This window comes from Petaurus breviceps, unplaced genomic scaffold, assembly GCF_028583685.1.
Source record: "Petaurus breviceps papuanus isolate PSGF00001 unplaced genomic scaffold, PetGlider_PUasm1.0 99, whole genome shotgun sequence".
Taxonomy (NCBI): Eukaryota; Metazoa; Chordata; class Mammalia; order Diprotodontia; family Petauridae; genus Petaurus; species Petaurus breviceps.
In genome coordinates, this window is record NW_027187465.1 from 11,479,171 (window position 1) to 11,504,130 (window position 24,960).

Consider the following 24,960-nt stretch of genomic DNA (forward strand, 5'->3'; position numbering starts at 1 on the left):
CCCCCTCCCCTCCCCGCTGCGCGCGCACTCTCCCCCTCCGCTCCCCGTGCGCGCTCCCCTTCCCTTCTCTGCTGTGCGCGCCGCTGGCTTCGCGGGGCCTCGCGCCCTCTCCCCCCCCCCCCCCCTGGCGCCCCCCCCCCCCCCCCCCCCCCCCCGCCCGCGGGCGGGCCCCGGGACTCGGGGGAGCCCCGAGTCCGGACCTAGGGGCACCCAGCGCGCCGAAGACCGAAGACGGCCCCGCGCGTGGAACCGGACACCTTTGTTACGGAGTTGTTTTTTTTTAAAGCTTAAATTAAATTGGACGAGACGGTCACCAGACCTCCTGGATCGCGCCCCCTCGGGGCTCTCTGCTGTCCGTTTTGCGGCCGCCCCTCCCCCCGAGCCCCCGGGGCTGCCTCAGCGCCCCCAAAGTGGGCCACGTGAGGACCCGGAGGTCCAGGAGCCGGGGGGGGGCCCTCTATTTCGTCCTCGGAGCCCCTTAGTCTGAAAGGGCGTGTGAGCAGGGCTGCCCGCGGCCTTGACCGCCCCGGCCCCGGGGAAAAGCCGAGACCCCCAGAGGTGGAAGGGCTGGGGGGGGCTGCAGGCTGCTCCTGGCCGGCAGCTTGACCTTCCTGGGTCCGCAGACCGCTGCCCCCAATAACGCCCGCACCCAAGATAACCTTCCCTGGGGGGTCTTGGGACCCTCCCCAAAACGGTGCCAGCCGTGCCGAGACCCCCGAGCAGCCTTCCTGGGCCTCAGACCTCGTTCCTGCAGAGAGAAGCCCCTGGCAGGGGGCTCTGGCCCAGCCGGCTCCCGGCGCCTCCGCCTTTAGAAATGAGGAGGGTCTCAGGGAGGTCTGGGATCTAGGCTAGTGGTAGAAGACCTTCCCCCCCAGCAGGATTCCCAAGCCGAGGTTACTGTTTGGGTTTTGTCCAAGGCCTCAGGCTGTCCTTTGGGGTGCCCTCTACCGTTTTATCGCACCCATTACTTCTGCTGATTTAAAAAAAAAAATAAAGGGTGGGTAAATGAAGAACTGCTTTAATTATTAGGCCAGAAAGGATTTTAAGGCTGCTTTATATTCCACAAGTCGCAGGTGGCTAATGCAACCAGGATATGTGGCATTAGAATTTTAGGAGTTCTTAATTTGGAGTCTATGAACTTGTGTTTTAAGTATTCAATTAATTTTATGTCTATATTTAGTTTGCTTTTTTAAAAACATTTTATGCTGATCCATAGGCTTTACCAAAAAGGTTCAGGACACAAAAAAAAAGTTAACCCCTCATTGGATACTGTACTTAAGATTCCCCAAAGGAACACCCTTGGAATCTGTGGGAATATTGGAGAAACCAAATGACTTGAAAATAGCTTTTTACAAATGATGAGAGAAGCTCACATCTTGCTAGTAGCTCCATATTGTGTAATTGAACAGCTTCCTTGTTTTCCAATACAATGTAAAATAGCCCTGGTTCCTGATTGGGTAACTCAGAATAGGTGTTGTGACTTACCCAAAGACAAGCAGAGTGTTTGGGTCTCCAGAAAGGATCCAGCTGTACTGTGGCCTACAAGAGAAAGGGAAGCCCAGTCTATCCTATAACCCCTTTCCTGGAGGAAGCTGCACATGATGATAATTGAATTATTTTATTACTGACCCCAGTTCTAATGCTGTGATACTTGCCAGAAATATGGAACATGAGAATTTCCTGTAGCTAATCTTAGTAAACTTGAAGACTCTGAAGAACTATGTCTCAATGCTTGGTCTATTCTCCACCCACCCCCTCTATTTACATTTTATGGTAGTGACCCTTTCATTCTCTGAGCTGACTGTGGGATTGGCATTGAGTGCCGACTATATATATGTCTGGCATTGCACTGTGTGATTCATTTGTGACTCCATTAATGTCGGTCTGCACATACATATTAACCAGGGTCAGCTGCCTCCCACAGGGTTGCTTCAAAGATATGGAATCCAGGGAAAGTTCTCTGCTTGTGCTCTAAGGCTAATAAGCTTGTAGCATCTTTTAGACTTCATATATTCCTGGGGAATTTTGTACTTATGTGGAGAAAGGGGATGTTTTGCATTCAGAGTTCATTATTTGACGATCATTTAGAAGACTTTATAACTTTTGGACTTTTTAAGCCTTTATTAAATTGTTTATATTTAAGGAAATGTTTTTCAGCAGTGTATCCTGGAACCTGCAAAAGGATTTTGAGAAACCTTCAGAAAGACTTTGAGATCTTCTATCCTCTTGAGTTAAGGGTTCTTTATAGTTTTCCTTTATAGTTATAGTCTTGGATCTAATAAGAGAATATAAAATGCAAGGTTGCCAAGTCCAGTGATTAAGGTGAGAGCAAGAGGGAGAAACTGTCAGCCAGGTTATGAGGAGCTTTCTGATCCTGCTCTGATTTTAGTCTCTTAACAGATTGGGTTGTATTCTTACAGCTTTTCAAATTTGGGCTGTGTAGTATAGTCATTCATAAAGTCATCTTTTCATGTAGTCAGACCCCTTTATTATTTATTATAGGGAACTTAGTACATGGTCATTTTAAAAGTTTTGAAACTTGGATGTCTGGAAGGGATCATATTTTTAGAACTCCCAAGAACCTCGGATGCCATCTAGGCCAACAACTTATTTTCACAGAAGAGGAAATTGAGGCTGGGGGAGGTGAAGTGACTAAAAGTCACACAGAAAATGGCAGTAGTGCTTTGGACCCCGGTATGATTCTGTTCATGCAGTGCCACAAGGAGGATGATGGGGAGTGACTGGAAGATCTGCATCACAGAGTGTGAAAGGGGTAGTAATATTCAATGAGATTGGAGTGAAGACAGGTGAACGGCTGTAAAAGCTGTAAACAGTGGAGTTCAGCTCTTACTCTACAGGCAACAGGGAGTAACTAGAGTTGATTGAGTAGTTGGAGAGGCATGTGGTCAAATCTGTGCTTAAGGAAAATCATTTTGCTAGGAGTATGGCCTTGAAACTTGGAAACAAGTAGGCCATTGTGATAGTGTAGTTGAGAGATGAGGGCATGAGCTAAGGCAGTCAGATGGGAGACACTGTGTAGGTAGAAATAGAAATATATGGCAACTGATTGGCTGTGTAGGGTGAAGGGAGTGAAGACTCGAGGCTAATGCTGAGGTTAAAAGCCCTGGAAGGATGGTAATGCCCTTTACAGGATTTGGGAGGAAAGATGGTGGTTTCAGTTTTGAACATGTGGTATCTGGGATATCTAGTTTTAAATGATTGGTAGAGTTAGACTTCAGTTCCATTTCACCTTTAATAACTGAATCTTGGTACTGAATCTGTCTGTTTGAGTTGTTTCTACAGAGAGGATAGTTAAAGCCAAGACACTTGAGAAATTATTCAGTGGAAGGGGAGAGGAGGTCCCTGCAACTTGGGGAACATACATAGCTATAGGGCATGATGATGAGCTAGAAAAGAGATGAGAAATAGATCCAGGTAGGAGAACCAGGAAACAGACAATAACTGCCGAGGAGAGAGCCTCCACAGAGAACAGTGTAAAGTCCACCAGACAGGTCAAAAAGGATGGGCTTTAAGAAAAGATGATCAGATTTGTCCATTAAGAAAGTAATTGGCACAACTAAGAAATACTGACAACTTCAGAGAGCCTTTTTTTTTTCAGTTGAATAATGGAATTGGAAACCAGATTGCAAAAGTTTGGGGAGTGTTGAGGTGGAGGCACCTTTCTTCCCCACCAAGCTTGAATGAAAAGGGAGCAGAGGGATAAGGCAATAATAGTTTGAGGAGTTGGTTGGGTCTGGTGATAGTTTTTAAGCATGGAGGAGACTTGGGCGTGTTTAAGTGAAGAAGGGAAGGAGCCAGTAGCTAGAGAATGGATGAATATTTGAAAGAAGGGACAGTTTAAGGTACAGATTTCTGGAGAATACAAATGAATGGGATTGAGAGGTTGGCCTTAACAAGGAAAAGGGCCATCTCAGGAAAAGAGGAGGGAGTAGGAGGTAAATGTTGAGGGGTTCCGAGATGAAGAGGGAACAAGCATCCCATAGCCTCAGTAAAGTAAGAAGTACAACTTCCTGGCCCTTAAAGCCAGAGCATTAGTTAATCAAGACTGGACATCTTCCATCTTCATACCTGGACACTCCCATCAACTTACATCTCATGGAAAGGACAGAATCTGCTGCTTGAACAGCAATAACTACTAGCTCTTATTTGCAGGGATGCAGAAGATGCTATTTATGGAAGGAATGGTTATGATTATGGCCAGTGCCGCCTTCGTGTGGAGTTACCCAGGAATCCTGGGGGTGGAGGGCCCCGTGGGAGGACTGGACCACCATCAAGGAGATCTGAATTTCGAGTTCTTGTCTCAGGTATGTTACTCTCAGCACTTAAGACTATCTAGGCTGGTGGTACACTGAATATTAACTTTGGATAGTGCTGATCCAGTGCACAGCCCTGCCAGGAATGCATGTCATACGAAGATGAAATGGTGCTTTTGTTACAGGAAAATGGTTAATATCCCTTTAGAACATAAAGCAGCTTCTTATAAAAAAGTTTTCCATCCATTGAAAAGTTCTTGGATGATCTTCTCTTCTCTGGAATTCATACTGGTATAAAGTTAGCTAGAAAGGAATCAAAAGAGCCATATTTGACCAGACAACTTGATCTTTAGCCTTGGATCCTGGAAGAAGGTGGTTATGCTGGGATCATTAAATTGGAGTCTCCTGGACTGCTTTTCAAGTCTTAAAAGGGATATACCAAACACAGCATGTGCTCTGGTAACTGTTATGACAGATAATCAATTCTAATGCCAAAGGTGTGTGCATCAATCAGTGCTTTGCAGAAGAAGGACAGTAAGAACCCTGGATCTTCTTTGTGTCTCCAGGTATGACTTTCCTGTGACCCTGGACCTAACTAAAATGCATACAAGAGCCTGGTTCCTTTCAAGAGAGAAATGACACTGAATCACATGAAAGCCCAGGGTGGGAAAGTGGTTCCAGTCTAGTTTTAGCATTCAGGTCTTACCTGGTCCTTAAGAAAGTGAGTGTCAGTCACCCAGACTGCCCTAGAGCAATTCAACCCCACCCATGCCTCAGTCTTTTCATTGGCTGGAGTCTAAATTCCTGCCCCTAAATTCCAATCTTAATGCTTTGGGTAGCAGTGTCCAGGATCTAATCTATGAGGGGCAGGTGAGATGAACAAATCTCAAATGAGGGGAATCAAAAGCCAGAGGACTATTTTTGAAGGACCTGGAAAAACAACAAAGGACAAATTATCTGAATTCTCAGGACTACACAGGACTGGCTTCTTGCTCTAACTACAGGCAAAGATTAGTCCTTTCTCTGTCTTGAAGACTGGCATAGGACTAGCCCTCTGGAATGGCATACACTATATGTCTTTATGACTTAATAAAGTTTTAAGACTTTGGGACTGTCAGTGACTGGAGCAGTGACAAAGCCTGTCACTGGACTAGATGTGGGGGAGGAGCCCTGGCCCATCTGGAATGTCGAGACCTTTCACACGCTATCTTGTTTTGTGTTCTCCATGCTCAGGCCTTCCTCCCTCAGGCAGCTGGCAGGATTTGAAGGATCACATGCGAGAAGCTGGGGGTGTGTGTTATGCAGATGTGCAGAAAGATGGCATGGGGGTAGTTGAGTTCCTCCGCAAGGAAGATATGGAATACGCCCTGCGTAGACTGGACGACTCCAAATTCCGTTCTCATGAGGTGGGTTCCCACCTTTTGTGGAAGATCTTCTGTAATCCCGTGGCAGTCGGGCTCTGCACAAAAGGCTGATAGATTGTTAAATAATCTCATAGTAACAGTAAGGAACCTCTTTAAGTGGACAAGCCAGCATCCTGCGTGCCCAAGTCTTACAGAGCCCTAGCAGTGGTCCTTTAGAGTGCCTGGAGAGAAGCAGCGAGTAGGTGAGCGTGAGTGAGCCTCCTTTCTCCCACCTGCCACCCTTTCCCATGTCAGGGAGCTTTTGTGGATCAGGCTTCTAGTGGCTGAACTTGAGCTTTTACAAATTCAGGAAGCTCTCATCTCATTGTAGTTTCTTGAAGTGGCTTAAGGATTGTACATCCCAGGCCTCTTACAAACACAGCCTATTTTGACATGGCTACTGTCCATTTATGATAATGCCTGATAATTTGTGAGTGAAATTCCTTTTTGTAAGGAATGACTAAGATCACAACCTTCCTGATACCTTGGGGACCTAAAGGAGAGACCTTGGACCTTCCTTCCCGTTGTCCTGATTTCCTACAGTATACAATGGTGCTTAAAAGTCCTATGTTCCCAGTTACCAATTTTTTTTTTCCTTCCTTAAAAGTGGTTTACCTCACCTGGCAACTGATAAAAAACTATCTGGGGCCAGGATGGTTCGACTGTGCCATTGCCCAAGCCAACTTACACGTCAAGAACAAGGTGGCCACAACTGTAAATGAACTTGGAATCATGAAGTCTCTGCTTAAGTTTAGGATAACGCTTGGGACACTTGAGCTTCTTCTGCTTAACAGCCCTTCTTGTCTGCTCAGAATAAGCTGGATATGAGTCCTTGTTCTTCCTTCCCCTCCCCCCCTTCTTCATCCCTCACTTTTTTTCCTTCCTTTTGTTTGAATTTCAGGGTGAAACTTCCTATATCAGAGTTTATCCAGAAAGAAGCACCAGCTATGGCTACTCCCGGTCCCGGTCAGGGTCAAGGGGTCGTGATTCTCCATACCAAAGCAGGGGCTCCCCATACTACACCTCTTCCTTTGCACCGTACTGAAACCGCTTATGGTTTTTATGTTGTTCTTTTTTTGGTTGTTTTTTGTTTTTTAGTGTGAACTGAGTTGCTCTCTGCTCGGAATCGACATTCCAAATTGACTTAGTGTCTTAGGAATTTTTTTTAATAACTTTTTTTTAAAGGAAAAATTACATACAGTACAACTACATACATATAGTTTCTACCAGCGCCATATTGGCAGTTGAGATATTTTAAACTGCTGAAATGGTGGTTTTGGTTTAGAAGTTGCATATTTCCCCTTCCTCCCCCAATTATGGAGAAAAATCCGTGCCGTGTTATGGTGGGTTACTCTGCACAGACACCATATATAGGAGTCAGCCCGTTCTGTTTAGAAATATATTTCTAAAGTTTAATAATTCACAAGTTGTGGTTATTTTAATGGTGTAAGCTCATTTTTCTGTACCAGGCAGATAGAGGACTAAAAGAATAAGAGAAGTTTTATGGACAAAAGCTCTCAGTGGCCAGAAGGGGCTGGAATGGAACACTGTTCTGGAGGAAAGGAAAGAAAGTTGAGTTTGATAGGGGTTGGTCCTTAGACGAAATCCTATGCTACCCTTTTCAGTCAGCTTTTTCTCTGCATGGAGGTTTTGGCAGTAGAGGAAATCATTGATAAAAGAAGACGCTATGAAGAGACTAGGAATAGTGAGGGAGGAAACAGGAATAATTCAGATTCCATTGAGTCCTGTGATCAGGAAGAAATAAATTCTTGGGCAAAAGTGCACTTTGGTTAGAAACTCACTATATTTAAGAGTGTGAAGAAACTGAACCAAAGGTGATTTTGGCATTAAGTGAATACTCCATCATTTCCTGGGAAGTTTTTTCTCCGAGTCCACAGTCCTTCCCTTAACCTCCATTGGAAGGAGCAGGAACTGACTTCAGCAGCTCTCCATCCTCACCCCATCTTCATAAGAGGGTAGGAGGAGAGGAGAAAAAAGGGCTGTGGCCTGGCTCTGTTGAAGTTCACAGGAGTTTTTTCAGCTTAGTCTTTCCCACGGGTACTCCACTCCATTTCCTGTTGTAAACACTGCTCTTCAGAGCAGTTTAACTCTTTGCGACTGGGTCTTGTTCACTCTGTTTTGGTAGAGTGATGTTACCTGTTTAAAACCAAAAAAGGAAAGAGTTACAGCTAAGCTTAACTTTTTTTCTTGCTTCCAAAACTAGTTGGTGTCTCATGAAAACCACCCTGCTTTCTCAGCTAGGAATACCTGGCTTTCTACCCCATTTGCCATACATTTGTTAGGAAAGTCACACAAGAGGGAAAGCAGTGCCCATCATCATGGAGTTACCTAACATCCTAAACCAGTGGTGTTGCAACCTGCATTGGCAGAAGCATCCACATCAAAGTAATTCCAATCTGAAATACTGAAGATAGGCACCTCTGAGCAAGGGGGGGATGAAAACTACTTGGCTTAGTTTGGATTGGGGATTTTTTGTTGGGGAGGAGATTATCACTCAAAGAGTGATTCCATATAGCCAACTGACACATCTCCAGAAATTTGAGCTCGGATTTTCCAGGAAAAAAAAAAACACGAACTTTTGTATGGCCCAAAGGTATTTCCCCCTTGCATTCCAGCAACGATTTGGGTAAGACAAAGCAGTTGGAAGAACCAGAGGCACCCGAGGATCTACACCAAATTGGGAATCCAGGACCCAGGGAGCCTCTTTCTGTGTGGGGGTGATAGGGATAACCGGACTGGCCGCTGGGCACGAAGTGGCCCTAGTCGGAAGGAAGGGTTAGTTTACAAGAGAGTAGGGAGCCCAGAGAATCCAAAAATAGCCAGCTGAAGTTATGGGGTTCAAATCGGCCATCGTGGCCTCCGCCTCCCAACAGGTGAGGGCGGCTAACACCTCCCTTGGATTCAAACAGCCCTTTATGCTCCCCCCACGTTCCCAGACCTTCCCTCTGTGCTGTACCCCGACTCCTGAGCGCCCCAATGCCATCTACCTGGGGGGGCCACGAAATACTCCTCGACGGTGCGCCCCGAGTTCTGCAGCAGCTCCTCCACGCAGCCACCTTCCACCACGTCGTCTGTTCTCAGGTACAGGCACCTGCAACAGACCAGAAGCGCGTTTCTCAGACCCGCACCCAGGGGTGGGTGCAAAGGACACGGACCTGGGGGCTAGTAGCCCCTCCCTGCCGTGGGAGGGCCCGGGTGCAGATTCTGCCCAGAGGCTCGCCTTTGTAAAATGAGGGACTAAAGTGGCCTGGAGGTGCGGTCTAGTCTCGTGAGGACTCGGGGCTGACGCGAAAACGGACACCAAAACTTGCAGGGGATGAACCTAATGGCCTCGAGCCGCCTTTCCGCACTTTCGGTGGAGGGGTGAGGAAGGAATGATTAAAATGGCAAAGTGGGGGGAGGGGGACGTAAGGCTAAGTGGCGCAGAGCAGCGGCCCTGGAGTCAGGAGGACCTGAGTTCAAAGCCGACCTCACTTAACACAAAAAACTGGCCGTGTGACCTTGGGCGAGTCACTTAACCCCAAATGCCCTGCCTTCCCCTCTCCAAAAGAAAAGAAACCGGCAAGGGTGGGGAACTTCCACGTCCAGCCATGGCCTTCTGCAGACCAGGGAGGCACGCGCACCCCGCTCCTTGGAGGGGGACTGTTGGGGAGATGCCATTCTATGCCTAAGTAGTGACGTCATCTGGAGGGAGCCGTTTAGATGCAGCTTCTGGCTCCCAGCGGCGCTAACGGCGCAGAGCAATCGGGGCTCCGAGCGAGGCCATCCCTGGCCGAGGGCCCCGCGTGCACGAGGGCGGGAGACGGCCGAGCCGCGCCTACCGGTCCTCCAGCACCGACTCCATGGGCGCCACGCCGTCCGTGTCCACGGCGCGGAGCTGCCCCGCGAACTCGATGGCCGCCTGCAGCCGCTCCACGCCCTCGCGGTTTCGGAAATCCACCAGGGCCAGGCGCTCCAGGTGCTCGATCAGCTCGGTGCTCACACGGCCACCCGGGCGGGGGCCGGGGGGCGGAGCCTCCCGCGAGTCTCTTCCCGCAGACCGACAGCTGCCGACCCGCGCTCCCCGCAGCGCCCGCTGCAGCGTCCGACGCCACATCTCCGCCCCTCCTCCCACCCCGGGCTCTCGGTGGCGCCAGTACGGGCCAGACACCGGCGCTCCGGCGTGACGTAAGCGGCGCGCGGCGAATGACGTTGGCAGCGCGCCGTCGCCCTTCCGCTGCGGGGCTGGTCGCCATGAACAGTGTGGGAGAGGCCTGCACCGACATGAAGCGGGAGTACGATCAATGTTTCAACCGCTGGTTTGCCGAGAAGTTCCTCAAGGGCGACGGCTCCGGGGACCCCTGCACCGACCTCTTCAAGCGCTACCAGCAGTGCGTGCAGGTGAGCGCCACTCCTGGGGGGAGGGGCAGGCGCTGCGTGACCTTGGGTCACGGGGCTCCCCCCAGGGCGTCCAGCCGCCACCCCGGGGCCACCGGCATTTGGATGGGCGTGGCCCCGGGCTCCGGAGCCCCCGACCCTGGACCCTGCCTCCTGCGGCGCGTGCCAGGGTCGGTGCCCAGGGGCTCGCAGCGCGGAGGCTGTGCGCAGGCCGCGGCCTGGTCTTTTCCCCACCCCTCGGACCCTGTTTTGTCCCGTGGAAGCGGTGCCGTTGAGACCCCTCTGTGTGCCCTGGAGGGGCAGAGATGGGCAGGTTCTGCGGTCTGCGCTGCGGGAGCGGGGACGGAGCTGTCCCGGCCCCGGGTCCTGGCCGCCACCCTCCCAGGGCCGCGTGCGCAGAAGCTGCCTGGTCTGGTTCGCCTGGAGCCAGGCAGTGCTTTAGCTCCAGACGCTCCTTCCGCTGACTTTCTACTCTACTTGTGTAGCTTTGACAGCAGGGAGCCGTGTAGATGTGCATTAAAGCGTAATTTCTCCACCCACAGAAAGCAATCAAGGAGAAGGAGATTCCTATAGAAGGGCTGGAGTTCATGGGCCATGGCAAAGAAAAGGCTGAAAGCTCTTCTTGACCTTGACAGCTGCCTTCAAGATGACCTTTTCCACTACAAACACTGAGACGTCAAAAAGCCTGGGCTCTGAAGATGACTGCTGCTGTGAGGAGCTTTTTCGAGGAGGGTTCCCTTAGGTTTATTTACAGGAGGGTCATACAGACCTGTATCATTTGTTTTCAGGTCATGGATGACACCTCACCGGTGTGGCATCTTGCAGTACCAAACACGGCATAAGAGAACAATTCTTCAGATGATCAGAATGTTACTTGGTCTGCTGCACTTATAATATGGTTTGCACACAAATATCAGTACCTGGTACTCCTAAGTCAGGACGGCTAGGTTGTCCTGAATGCTGAATCCAAGCTGCTAAATATTAGATAAAGGTTTTTTTTTTTTTCCTGGAAGCACACCTCTGATGCTCTGGAAGTGACTCCAGTATTTTAAATGGCAACCATTTTGTTTGGATAAAGACTGAATGATGGTTAAAGGTGTGGAGCTATCCAAAAAGGGTTCTGCCTTTAAGTAACAAACTGCCTGCTTTTAAGAAGAGGATTCAGATGGAATAAAAAACAAAACAAAACAGGAAGTTCTTGAAGGCTTCTGAAGAAACTATTTTGAGCTCCCAAAGTTTGGTACTAAGCACACAAATTAAGGTGACTCCTAGTTTCCTCTAAATCTTGTTAATTTAGCTGTGAAGGTACTAAAATACGCAGAAATATGATTTTCCTGATTCTCAGGTGGTTTCATGAATGGTAATAGTGCCTGTAAAAATGCTCTGATGGAAACATCACCTATTACAGCTTTAGCTATAGACTATCCAGGGTGGGCTGGTGGAAGAGGGTTGTTTACAAGGCCTCTTGAATACCTTGACACTTGCACATGGTTAATTGGGATGGAGGGAATAGATTGCTTTATTTGCCTTATTTGTCCATCATGTTCTGTAATATTTGAAATCACAGAGATGGAATAAATAACTGCTTTCTGCTTTATAGTTTACTTTCTCATCGACCTCACAGTACTTTTTATGAATTCTGTTCATCTGCAACATACCTATGACATATTCTCTCATATCTAATATTAGAAGAAAAAGATTACCTTTGAGTCTGGTGGGATTAAAACCCAGACCTCATTATTTCCATGATTCATCAGTAGGAATGAGTCTCTTTGGGGAGAACAAATTCATGTTTTGGCTACTTCAAGATAGGTGTACACCATCTGAGGAGTCAGTGAATAGACTACAAGGACCAAGTCCACCAATTAATGTCATTTGAATTTAAGATTCTAACCAGCAAACCTTATGTGTATCTTGGGAATTGAGTGCTTTTGATACATGGTCACTTAGACCACATTGTAATTAAACTTAAAATTATATTTAGTGAGACTAAAGATTTAAAAGGGGATCACAACATTTTTGGGTTCCTAGAAATCAGTAATGTTTCAACAAAATACTTAAAACATCACCCTTGGTAGATGGTCAAATTGGGTAGAAACTTCATAGCTCACGAAGATGAAGAGGATTTATGATAGCATTTCTATGGCCATTTAAGATTTGCAAAGCAACTTAAGTTTTCTCTCATTTAGTTCTCGTAACAGTGAGGCAGGTGCAACTCTTTCAGGTTCCCAAAGCCAGTATCAGGTGACCAGTTGCAGCACTATCGATGCAGTCAGCCTAGCTAACATCTTTTCACCTTAATTTAAATAGGAAAGCAGATGTGGATTTACATCACTTTGGTTTCATGCTACAAAAACTCACTCTGAAAGTCTTAAGAGGGTGAGGGGGGGACTAAACTAGTAGCTGCATTATGCCGGGAACTTACTATGGGTGAGGAAACCAAGAACCAAAAGGTTTACATGAGTTGCCCAGGGTCATGCATCTAGTAAATGTCTAAAGCCAGATCTGAACAAGGCCCAGCTCTAGTCATTATGCTGGTATGAGCTGCAAATAAAGCAATTATATAAGATTGGATTTGTGCTAGGCTATATCCCTCTACCAATCTCATCTTCAGGGCTTTACAAGAATCATTCCGTTTATCCCTAATGACTCATCAGAAGTGTAATTTTTCAGGAAAAACTGGGCAGGGAGGTAGAGAAGAAAACACCCTTGAATTTAAATTGAAAAATTATTTTTCTTTAGTAATTAGGTTAGGATGTGCTTTTAACATAACATGGAGATGAGATGGTCAGGTCAGGTGGGGGATGGGCATTCAAAGCCAGCTTTGCAGACACTGATATCTTCAGGCTTTGTGCTCCTTAGCTTTCATTATCCCACAGCATCAGCCTGTCAGCTGTATCACAGCCAGGGGCATCCATAAGGGGGTCCAAGGGAGAAAAGATTTCTCACTTATGACATCGCTCATAGCAGCTCTTCAAGGTTAATGTCCCTAATGATGACAAACCATACCCTGAAACTTGGCCAGGCCACCTAATGTTCAGAAAACACTATGTGGGTGTTAATTTAACGAACATGAATATTTAAGAAAGAATCCGCCATAGTCTAGGATTAGAATTATTTATTTAAGCCATCCCAATCACAAGCAAAGTGATAAAAGGTCAGCACATTTGTCACATGTGATGCAAGTGAACCTAAGGTCCCCTGTAATTTTCTGTTCCACATAGAAAAGGATGGTCCAGCCGCTGCTGTGGTCCCCAGTGCCTGATTAGCGGGCTCCCAGTCTTCTTTACTCATCCTCATACCCGGTGGGGAGAGGATTGACGTGATGGTTATGAAATAGAGTATGGTTTCCGTCTCCCCACGGGAAGGGCTGTGAAGAGAAATGCCAACAACCATCAAGCAATTCCAGTTAACCCTCCTGCCGCATGGCTTGCTGAGGGTACTTCCATAAGACTGTCTCAGTCCCTCATCAGCTCTCGATGTAGTCCAACCTTGCCATTAATTCAGACTCTACCCCAAGATGCCTCCTCACTCTCATCGACACAGAATGAACACAACTACTCCTGGTATATCCAGCTCAAATCAAGCAATTAAGTCTTTCTTAGTATAATCATTCATGTTTCTAGGGCACTCTAAAGTCTGCAAAGTGCTTTATGCTTACAAGTTATCTGGATGTGGACAGGTGCTATTATATCATCTCACAAAAAGGGAGACTGATGAAGACGGGTACAGTGGCTTGCCCAGGATCACACAGCTACTAAGTGTCTGAGGGCAGATTCAAACGCAGGCTTTCCTGACTCTAGGCCCAGCTTGCTCTAGACCACCTCTTGCCTAGTGATGTAGATCAGGTGTCAAACATGGAACCAAGTTAAAAGGTAACTGGTAATTTTTAAACAAAAATACCATAAATAATGTTAATACATAGTTTTCTAAGCCAACATGCAGCCTCTTCTTAATTACTGCCATTAGAGGCAGGTATGATATCTTTCAAGTTATGCCAACAATTCTGATGCCCTGAAAGTTTAATCAAAACAACCCAGTAGCCCAACACCATTTTTACCTAGGGTTTTCAGCATTAAGGGCAATCCCCAGAAAGCAAATAAACGAGGCAAAGTCTGAGATGAGGGAGAGGCCAAAAGAGGTCCATCACATACAAATCGCTCATTTATACAGTACTTTCCGATTTATGAAGCATTTTCTTTACACCCAGTGAGAAAGTAGTGCAAACAGTAGTTTCCTTTTACCAATGAGGAAATAGAGGCAAATCATAAAGCTTTCCTAGGATAACACCAAAGTGTGGTGCAGTGGAACAGGACTAGCTAAGGCTTGGGCCAAAGTCCATCACTGCTTTTAATTACCTCTGAAAATTTAGATAAATGGAATGCAACTCAACTTCATAATCATTTATTGTAGTCACTTCACCCTGCTTGCCTTAGTTTCCTCATCTGTAAAATGAGCTAAAGAAGGGAACAGCAAACCACTTCAGTATCTTTGTCAAGAAAACCCCAAATGGGGTCACAGAGTCAGATGTGACTGAAATGACTGAATAAAACAACTATGGTTAAGAAGCTTATACAATACAGTCTTGTAACTGAGAACACGGCATGTAGAAAACTAAGGATCATGCAAAGGTTAGACAGCCTGATAGAATGGACAGTCACAGTTAGTTTTCTGGTAGGACAGAAACACCTGGATTAAATACTACTTTTTATATTAATAGCTGTGTGACCCTGGGGAAGTCACTGCCTTCTCAAAGCCTCTATAAAATGGAGATAAAAGCAAATATCTCAGAGGGTGGCTGTGAGGATCAAATGAGATAATGAATGTAAACCGTCTGGCAAACCCTAACCATGCCCTAGGAAGGCCTATGAGTTGTTCTGTTCAGTGTGATGTAGGCAAAGGACTGATACACAGTTCTACCATCAAAATTATGGCAGAGGGAAAGGTGGTGGAAATCCAGGAAGGCATCAAAGCACCTGCTCTCCTTTATAGGCACAGGGGACAGAACTCTGGGCCTGGAATCAGGAAGACCTGAGTTCCAATCCAGGATCAGACACTTAGTAGCTTGTAGCAGCAAGCACCCCAAGCACATCCTCAGGGTTTGCTGCTCACACAGGTTCTTAGATCTGCTTTGTTAAAGGAAAGCAACTCAAAATGGGTTAACAAGCTTACTTTAATCAGTCAGACATATATCGTTTACCTTGTTCAGGGGAAAAAGGTCAGCACCCCAGACTTCAAAGTATACAGGCAGAATTATCAAGACAGAAACAGATCAAGTAGATAGATTTCCAAACTGTCCAACCATTACATCCATACCCAGTCAACATCTGGGTTTCCACATTCTGGGTTTTTCAAAGCCGGGGGACTCTCAACAACGGCTTCCCAGAATTCAGATCAAATCACAGAACACTTCTCAAAGTGAGTCCCAAAACAAAGCTACACATCAGGGCTTATATAGCCTTCTCCTGGCTCAGAGAATGTAACAACCTTATTGACTCACTGGCCAATCAAGAAGTATCTACTGAAAAACAAGCCTCCCACCCCAGGCTTCAGGTGCACTTTAGCCTAGGGGCAGGGAAGATCTTCCAAATTTGCATTCCCATTACATAGCTATGTAACCCAGAACCTCTGTTTACCTCTTTTCCTTGCCCATAAAATGGGGACATTAATATAACTGCTTTTCAGGGTTGGTGCCTGGCACACAGTAAGCACTATGTAAGATGCTGGCTATTAGTACTGAACAGGGTTGGCTAGTATCAGATGAATTCAGCACCAACTGCACTTAGGAGTTTTGCACCAACAATGTGCAAGACCTTGTGTCAGGCACAAAAGTGTTTCTAGAAAACACGCCGCTGTTCTCAAGGAGGCTATATTACACTGAACATGTATGAAAGCACACACGCTGCTTTACAAACCTCAGAAATGAGATTGTCAGCTCCTTGGGATCAGCGTTTCCCGGGCACTGCCCGTTGTGTGCCCGGGTCCCTCTACACGCCTGCATGTAATGTTTGCTGGCCTGCACCATGGTGATGCCAGCGGCTCCGGGACTCCCAAGTCTGAGGAGCCCAGGGATTAATTATTCAGAGGAAAGGGGCTCTGCTGGGGAGTGGGGGGAGGGTCTCCTGGGCTACGGATTTCAGGCGTGGAGGTAAAAGAAAAAGCTGTTTCCTAGAGATTTGCAAACAAAATACTCGGTGAGCGAAGGGCAGCTTTCCAGCCCTAAACTTATGATGGATTGAGAGCTAGAAGAGGCGTCAGGGATGACCATGCACTGAACCCTGCAAATGGCATGCCCCGGAGGATTAACAGAAGGGTCGGGGAGGAGACACTGAGGCCGGGACGGGGCAATGTCCCGCCCTAACCTAAGGGGCTCCCAACAGCACGGCCGCACGAAGGCGCCGAGATCGTCGGAGATCGTCGGGGGTCCTGCCCCTCCCGGGTGCCTCACCTTGGTCCGGATGCGGAGATGGGGATAGGGGACGAATTCGGGCCGCTCGTGATGCTCCCGCGACTTCAGGTAGGCGTTCAGCATGCTGACCGCCACCCCGGGGAGCGCCACGAAGTAGGTCAGCGTCCTCCACAGGCGGCCTGCGGGGAAGGAGGGGCACCATGAGCCGGGCGGCCCGGCCCGCTCTGCCCTCCCGGACAAGGTCACCCGGTCACGCCCGGCCCAGCCCGCCCGCCCGCCCCACCGCCGCCCCCGCCGCTCACCCGAGCCCTCCTCGCCGTGGGCGCCGCTGGAGAGCGCCCGCCTCGCCGGGGCGCGGACCTGGCCCAGCTGCGCCAGCAGCCGCCCGCTCGCCCTTACAGCCATCTTCCAACAATAGAAGAACCGGAACCGGAACGAGGCACAGGGTCCGCTAGGCGGGACCCCAGTGTTCCAGGCGGCTTCCTACTGGACAGATTATTGTCCACGCCTCTTCCTTCGGAGATGGAGAATCCCGCAGTGGATTCTGAGCATGCGCAGCGCCGGGCCTAAATCCTCCGAACCCGCAGTGCTGAAGGACGCATGCGTCGTTGGCTTCTTGTTCACCTGCCCGCCTCTAGTCCACGTGACGCATGCGCAGTAGCCGCCGATCTTCGCACCCATGCTCCTAATGGCGTCACGTTGAGGCGCATGCGCACCGATCCGATCCGGCTGGTGTCTGGCCTTCCTACGTTTGCCTTTTGCCGCCGGTTTCTCCGCATGCGTGGTTGGGGCTCAGGGGTTCCAAAGTTCCGCCTGCGTTCTGGCAATGCAGGGGTAGCGTCCCCACGTGTTCGTTCCCTCTTACTGAAGCTTAACGTGCGAAAACGCAACGTGGTTCAGCGAAAGCGCAAGGGGATCCCTGGTGCTGGACAGCTCTTTGGACTTCTTCAGGTCCTTAAGTCAGTCACGCAATAAGCATTTATTAAGCACCTGCTGTGTACCCGGGACTGTGCTAAGGGCTGAGGCTACAAAGAACTGCACAATACGGCCCCTGCCCTCACGGAAAAGCCCAGCCCAAGAGCATTCGATTCATTAGAGAACATTTATTCATAGACATATTCATAGACAGTTAGACCTGGAGGGGACGGGAGAGCTCATTCAGTCCCCGTGTTCTCTCGGAGGCATACCTGCCTGGAGAGGTTAATGCACTTGCCTAAGGCTGTGCCGCTTCCCAGGGAAGAGGCAGGATTCTAGCCCCTCTCAGTGTGGTGCGGAGGAAAGAGTGCTGGATTTGAAATCACAGACCCTGAGTTCAGATTCAGCCCCGACACGCACTCCTTTCCTTTGGACAAGTCAAGTTTCGTCACGTGTAAATGAGGCAGCTGGAGGAGCTGCCTGCTCAGTGTTGTAGACAGGTGACACTTGGGGAAGGGGAGAAAGTCTCTTTTCGGCTCTAAGTTTTTGATCTACCCTTCTCTCAGAATCTTCGTGAGGTCAAGGATGGAAGAAATCACTGGGTTTTAAACCTGGCTTCAAATCCCAGCGCTGCTATTTTAAGACCTCTGTGCACCGTTCCTCCCTCTCTTCTTCCTTTCCTTCCTCCCCTCCCTCCCTCATCTTCCTTCCTCCCTCTCTGTCTCCCTTTGAGTCTCTGTCAGTCTGTTTCCTTCCCTCCCTCCTACCTCTGTTCTGTCCCTCTCTCTAGTTCTATCTCTTTCTATCTCTCTGTATCTGTGTCTCTCCTCTGTCTCTATCTCTGCCCGATTCTCTCTCTGTCTCTCCCTCTCTTTCTGTCTCTTCCTCTCTATCTCAGTTTCCTTCTTTCCTCCTCAGTTTCTGCCAAATGAGGCCATTGGACTAGATGACCTCCAAGAGTCCTTCCAGCCCTCAGCACTTTGCCAACCTTACCATGCTGTATCAATTCAAGCTGTCATTATTAATAAGATTAACTCATTTCCAAAGGGCTCTACAATGCACAAAACTCTTTACTTGTGTTGATGGCTCTGGGAGACAGGGAGTGCAAGTGTGTCTTTTTACAAGACAGGAAACTGGGAAGTGTAGAGTGTAGATGAGGACATGCTGAGCATCAGTTAGGAAATCCTAGAAAAGAAGGTTTGGCTGGGCTAGCAGCTGAGGTTGTGATAGCGCAGGCCCCTTAAGCCCTGCCCATGGGCTGGTGGAGAAACCGCTTTGGGGGCAGGTGCACGACCAGAATTGTGGCCCATTGATCATCCACATGAGAAAGGAAACAGAAAATGAAGGAGCTGGATCAGGTGGTCCCTTCTAGCTCCAGGAGGCAGAATACTCACAGCATTCTTGTTTCTGTCTGTCTCACAGGCTCACAAGTCTGAAAACTTTCATTCTCTTTGCTTTCTCATTTTTTGACCTTGGCCCTTTTTACAAGTAAAGGTCTGGAGGGCTGAGGGTTACAGCAGACATTCAGGAAAACTGAATGAACAGTAGATTGGCAAAAGCCAGACAGATATCAGCAACAGCTGTGAAAAAAAAAAATCTATCCCTAAGCCATGGAAAGAAAGCGGAAGGACCTCTGGGCAGGAATAAAACATACATCAGGTTTGATTTCCTTATTGGAACAGGCAAAGGATAGAGCGACTGTCACCTGTGTGCCCTTGGACTAGTCATAATGTACATAAAAGAGCACAGGATTAGAGCTGGAGGACCTGGACCCAAATCCCAACAGTCAATAAACATTTATTAAGCAACCACATGTCAAACACTGTTCTAAGTGCTGTAGATAGAAAAATAGGCAAAACAGTCACCATTTGGGGGGAACTTTTTTTTAATGTATCAACCAGTTCTGCTGACTTTTTTTTTCTCCAAAAATTTGTCATGGGATGTTCTCTGGGAGGGATACATGGGATACTATGGTGATGTAAAAAACAAAATCTCAATAAAAACTTGTTTAAGAAAATGATTTCCTGTTCTCAAGGAGCTCTGCCATTTGCTCACTCTGAAATCTTGGACCAATTACTTCCCTTTTGTGAGTTTCAGCTTCCTTCATTGTAAATAAATTAATTGATACATATATATCACCTGCTCTGTTCCAGGCACTGTGCTAAGCACTGGGAATACAAAGACAGTAAGTCCTGGCCCACAAGGAACCAACAATCCATAGGGGAAGACAACATCAAATATATACAAAGCAAGCTACAGGATATACAGGATAAAGAGGAAATAATTAACCAAAGAAAGGCACTGAAATTAACATGGGGTGTGGAAAGCTTCCAATATAAGGTGGGATTTTAGTTGGAACTTAAAGGAAGCCGGGGAGGTCAGTAGTTGGAGCAGAGGAAGGAGAGTGCTCCAGGCATGGGGGAGAGCTGGAGAGAATGGCAGAGATGATAACTTGGGGAATCTTGTTCATGGAAAAGCCAGGAGGCTGGTGTCACTGGATGGAAGAATAAAAGGTGGAGAGTAAAGTATAAGAAGATTGTAAAGGTAGGAGGGGGCTAAGTTATGAAGGGTTTTGAATGCCAAACAACATTCTGTATTTGCTCTTGGAGGTGATAGGGAAGACACTGGAGTTTATTGAGTAGGGAGTGACATGATTAGCCCTGTGCTTTGTGAAAATCCTTTTGATGGCTGAATGGAGGATAGGTTGGAGTGGGGAGAGACTAGAGGCAGGCAGACCCATCAGCAGCTATTGCAACAATCCAGGTGCAAGATGATAAGGGTTTGTACCAGGGTGATAGCAGTACTAGAGGAAAGAAGGGTGCCATATTTGAGAGATTCTGCAGAGGTGAAACTGACCAGAGTGTAGCAAAGGTGAAATGGACACCAGATGCTATAGAGGTGAAATTGACCAGAGATGCTGCAAATATGAAATGGACAAGAGATGCTGCAAAGATGAAATCTACAGGACTTGGCAGCAGCTTGGATATGGGGAGGGGGTGTGGGAAGGGTGGTGAGAGAGAGTGAGGAGTTCAGGATAACTCCTAGGTTGGGAGCCTCAGGGACCAGAATAATGGGGTAGTAAAAAAGGAGAAAACTGAGGGGCTAAATACATAGAAGAGAACAGAAGAAAGTTCAGGAGGTATAGGTAAGCAGGAAAATTTTGAAAGCTATGTGTGGAATTTACTGCATACTTTTGAAAAAAGTGCAAAGTATGAAAGGGAGACAGTTTCATATATCTATAGATAGATAGATAGATGATAGATGATAGATGATAGATAGATAGATGATAGATGATAGATGATAGATAGATGATAGATAGATAGATGATAGATGATAGATAGATAGATGATAGATGATAGATAGATAGATGATAGATGATAGATAGATAGATGATAGATAGATAGATGATAGCTAGATACATAGATAGATAGATAGAAGATAGATAGATAGATAGATGATAGATGATAGATAGATAGATGATAGCTAGATACATAGATAGATAGAAGATACATAGATAGATAGATGATAGATGATAGATAGATAGATGATAGATGATAGATGATAGATAGATGATAGATGATAGATGATAGATAGATGATAGATAGATGATAGATAGATAGATAGATAGATGATAGATAGATAGATAGATGATAGATAGATGATAGATGATAGATAGATAGATAGATGATAGATGATAGATAGATGATAGATAGATGATAGCTAGATACATAGATAGATAGAAGATAGATAGATAGATAGATGATAGATGATAGATAGATGATAGATAGATAGATAGATAGATAGATGATAGGTGGATAGATATTCCTCCTTCTGTATTCTGCTGTATATATTTAAATGCTTGCTTCTGGAGGAGTTTAAGTTTAGAATTTTTTTCTTTTAGGTGAGGTATTTGACATAGATGATTCCTTTTTCAAAAAGTGTCTATTAATTTAACAAGATAGTTAACAAAATTGCCCTGTCTGTGCCTTATTCTGAAATTCTTTTGGTTTTCTTGTACATTTTTGATGTTTTACTAATACTCTTTTCTAACTAATTTATCTCCCCACCAGCCGGCCCTTCAAGCAGAAATTGTCCCTTGTAACAAGTCACTCAAGTCAAACAAAATACACTGAAATAGAGATGATTCCTAAAGTCACTTCTAGTTCCAACACTTTGTGTTCTATGTTCTAAGGTCCTTCCCGTCACTTCATATTTGATGTTCTAAGGTCTCTCCCTGTTCCTTCATACTGTTTTTGTAGGGTCATAGATCTGGAAATGGAAGGAACCCCAAGGGTTACCTAGTCCAGCCCCCTCATTTTATAGAGGAAACTAAGGCCTAGGGAGGTTAAGTGACTCACTCCAGTGACTTCGAAGGGCCCTTCCAGCTCTAGCTGCAGGAGCTCTTAAGTTTTTTGTGTGTGCCATAGATGCCTTTGGCAGTTTGGTGAAATCAATGGACCCCTTCTCAAAGTAGCATTTTTTTTGGAGGGGAGAGGGCAGGGCAATTGGGTTTAAGTGACTTGCCCAAGGCCACACTGCTAGTAAGTGTTAAGTGTCTGAGTCTGGATTTGAACTCAGGTCCTCCTGACTCCAGGGCTGGTGCTCTATTCACTGCACTAGCTGCCCCTCAGAGTAGCATTTTTAAATGCATGAAATAAATGCAGAATTAATAAGCACACCAATTAAACTGAGATATAGTTAACATGTTTTAAAAGCAAGTTCACCAACCCCAGATTAAGAACCCTTATTTTAGCATGCTCTCTATTCCCTTGCAGCTTCTCTCACATTCTGTGTTCTAGGTTCCAAGTTCTCTCCCATCTCTAAAAGTCTTTAATCTATGTTCAGACACCTTTATTTTTCTAATGCTTTGTGTTCTAGGTTTTCCTCCATCTCTATGTGCTGGTTCTGAGGTCTCTTCCAACTCAACTATTCTGTCTTCTTTGTCCTAAGCTTCCTTCTATACTGACTCTACCATCCTGTGTTCCATGTCTCCATTGGATTGTAAGCTCCTTGAGGGCAGGGACTGTCTTCTGACTTTTTTTGTATCCCTCGAACTTAGCACAATGTTAGGCACATAATAGGTTCTTTTAATAAATGTTCATTGACTGACCAAAGTCATCTATCCCATCCTAAACTTCTATATTCTGTTTTCTAGGAGTGCCCTCATTCTGGTCAGCCTGAGCTGAATGTAACTGGGAAAGGCAGAATTTGTGCTTTTCTCTTGCTATAGGAGGACCCCTCCTACCACTGTGTGGCATCTGGGGCTTCCTCTTATGGACTGAATAGGGAGAGCCTTGATGTTCAGAGGTTTAAAGGCCCCCCGGGGCAGCTGACCTCAAAGTAATCCTCCTTGGCCAGCTTGCTGGGCTTATCTGTCCCTGGAGGCCATACGAGGCCAAGCTGATCTGGGCTAAGGGTCTGAAGCCGACCTTTCTGGCAGCTGGAGATGTTTACTCCTCTCCTACAGTGGCTAAGCCTCCTTCCTGATGACTCTTGTCCCAAGGTCAGAGAGCAGGGGAGACCGACAGGGACACAGGCTGCCTAGAGGTTTCTACCTTGGAAGTGTGACCAGGGTTTTCCTGGAAAAGGAGAAAGAACAAAAGGGAGGGTGGTCAGGGTGGCTCCCAAGCACCTCATTCTGCTCCCCCTTCCCCCTTCAGAGAAAAACTATCCCCCATTTCCAGAGCAATGTAAGGTTTACCAGGAACTTTCCTCACTAGGGCCCTAATCCCCATTTTACAGATAAGGAAAATGAAGTTCAGTGTGGTCTAGTGTAGGGGTAGGGAACCTGGAGCCTCAAGGTCAAATGTGACCCTCTAGGTTGTCAAATGCAGCCCTTTGACTGAATTCACATTCTGTAAAGTTTGAATTCAGTCAAAGGGCTGTACTTGAGGACCTAGAGGGCCACATGTGGCCTTGAGATCTCAGGTTCCCCACCTCTGATCTAGTGGAAATAGTGCTACTAGATTTGGAATAAAAGGCCTTGGGTTCAAATCATCACTTTGCCATTTACTTCCTATGCAAACTTGGACAAATAACTTTCTCTGGCTGGGTCTCAGTTTTCATACATGCTGGATTAGATGACCCCTAAGGTCTCTTCCAGCCCTAATTCTCTGACTTTGTGCACAGAGAAGTGATTTGCCCACACTCTAGTCAACTAGCATTTGTTAAGGACCTACTACAGGCCGAGCACTGCTAATTGCTGAGCTCCCTGAGATGACAGGTGGTTGATAGAGCCTGGCCTCTGAGGCTCACAGAATTTTAGAACTCAGAGAGAATCTAGGCCAGAACCTATTCTGGTGAAGCCTATGGCCTCTCTCCTCAGAATCATGTTTTTAATTCTTAGAATTACAAAAGAGAGAAATTCTATTGGAATACAGCTATTATCAAAATATTTTTTAAAACAAGTTCACAGACCTCACATCTGGTTCAACTTCACTTTTTTTAATAGATGACAAAATTGAGATACAGAAAGGGAATAGCCCCATCTTTTTATTTTTTTGTTGGGGGTAAAGGGAAAGAACAAACATTTATTTATTTTTATTTTTTTATTTTTGGAGGGCAGTTGGGGTTAAGTAACTTGCCCAAGGTCACACAGCTAGTTGTGTGTGTGTGTGTGTGTGTGTGTGTGTGTTAGGTGTCTGAGGCTGGATCTGAACTCGGGTCCTTCTGACTCCAGGGTCTAGAACAAACATTTATTAATTCTATTCCTGATACTTTTTTTTAAACAAATACTCTTTTTGGTCCTCACAACAATCTTGCAAGGTAGGTGTTCTGATTATCCCCATTTAATATTTGGAGAAACTGAGGCAGAAAGACTTGCCTAGGGTCACAGAGCTAGTAAACGTCTGAGGCTAGATTTGAACACAGGTCTTCCTGACTCCAGACCCAGCATTCTATTCATTCCACTGCCTAGGATGAGGCAATAATCTCAGAAAGGACCGAGATGATTTACCCCAAGGTCACATGGGGAATAATTGTAGCAGCACTTCGACACAGTCCCCAGATCTTCCAAGGCCAACCTCTGTATTCTTTCCACACATCCCATGGGGTGATCAGGGTGGAGCTAGTGACCTCTCCTTAGAGACTGAAGAAAAGCAGAGGAAGCCTGAGTTCTGGGGCACTTCCAGGACCACAGGCCACAGAGTCTCAGAGTTGGAAGGGCCCCTGGCACCCATCTGGCCCAACTTCTACCCAAACAAGGATGTGCTCAACCTGCGGGAATGGTCATCTGAATTATGCTGGAAAACCTCTAATGAAAGGGAACACACTATTTCCCCAGCCAGGTGGTGGGACAACACTCATTGGCACTTGACCTTTCTCAACCTCAGTTTTCATCTGTAAAATGGGTATAACAATAGCACCCCCTATCTCAGGGTTGTTGTGGGGATCAAATGAGATAATCTACATAGAGCCTTTCCTGAGACATCCATAAATGTTACCTATTACTGACTGTCAATCTGACTCTGCCAACTTCCACCCACAGCTCCTAGTTCTGCCCTCAGGGTCCAAAAAGAACGAGACTAATCCATCTTCCATGTGACAGCCTTTCAGTACTTGA

General features: G+C 46.6%; 4 protein-coding genes across 4 annotated transcripts in view; 2 read left to right on the forward strand and 2 right to left on the reverse strand.

Moving 5' to 3' along the window:
- SRSF9 (serine and arginine rich splicing factor 9) overlaps positions 1-7,096 on the forward strand; it is an 8,046-nt gene extending 950 nt beyond the window's left edge. Inside the window, exons 2-4 of the mRNA XM_069081495.1 lie at positions 4,174-4,325; positions 5,508-5,680; positions 6,579-7,096. Coding sequence (XP_068937596.1) covers positions 4,174-4,325; positions 5,508-5,680; positions 6,579-6,722 — 469 coding nt within the window. The 3' untranslated portion in view covers positions 6,723-7,096. The remainder of the gene's footprint in view (positions 1-4,173; positions 4,326-5,507; positions 5,681-6,578) is intronic.
- A 366-nt stretch (positions 7,097-7,462) lies between these two features.
- Positions 7,463-10,592, reverse strand: GATC (glutamyl-tRNA amidotransferase subunit C). The gene is made up of 4 exons (XM_069081393.1): positions 10,120-10,592; positions 9,520-9,951; positions 8,686-8,789; positions 7,463-7,834 (listed from the first exon to the last, which is right to left on the reverse strand). Exons 1-4 carry the CDS (start codon positions 10,590-10,592, stop codon positions 7,782-7,784), a joined length of 1,062 nt encoding a protein of 353 aa, XP_068937494.1. The 3' UTR covers positions 7,463-7,781.
- Positions 9,866-11,679, forward strand: TRIAP1 (TP53 regulated inhibitor of apoptosis 1). The gene is made up of 2 exons (XM_069081497.1): positions 9,866-10,078; positions 10,618-11,679. Exons 1-2 carry the CDS (start codon positions 9,884-9,886, stop codon positions 10,699-10,701), a joined length of 279 nt encoding a protein of 92 aa, XP_068937598.1. The 5' UTR covers positions 9,866-9,883; the 3' UTR covers positions 10,702-11,679.
- A 1,499-nt stretch (positions 11,680-13,178) lies between these two features.
- On the reverse strand, positions 13,179-17,036 carry COX6A1 (cytochrome c oxidase subunit 6A1). Its single transcript, XM_069081496.1, is given in 5 exon segments — positions 13,179-13,445; positions 16,524-16,663; positions 16,787-16,903; positions 16,906-17,012; positions 17,014-17,036. Coding segments are annotated over 5 exon segments (471 nt in total). The 3' UTR covers positions 13,179-13,361.
- Positions 17,037-24,960: the final 7,924 nt, after the last annotated feature.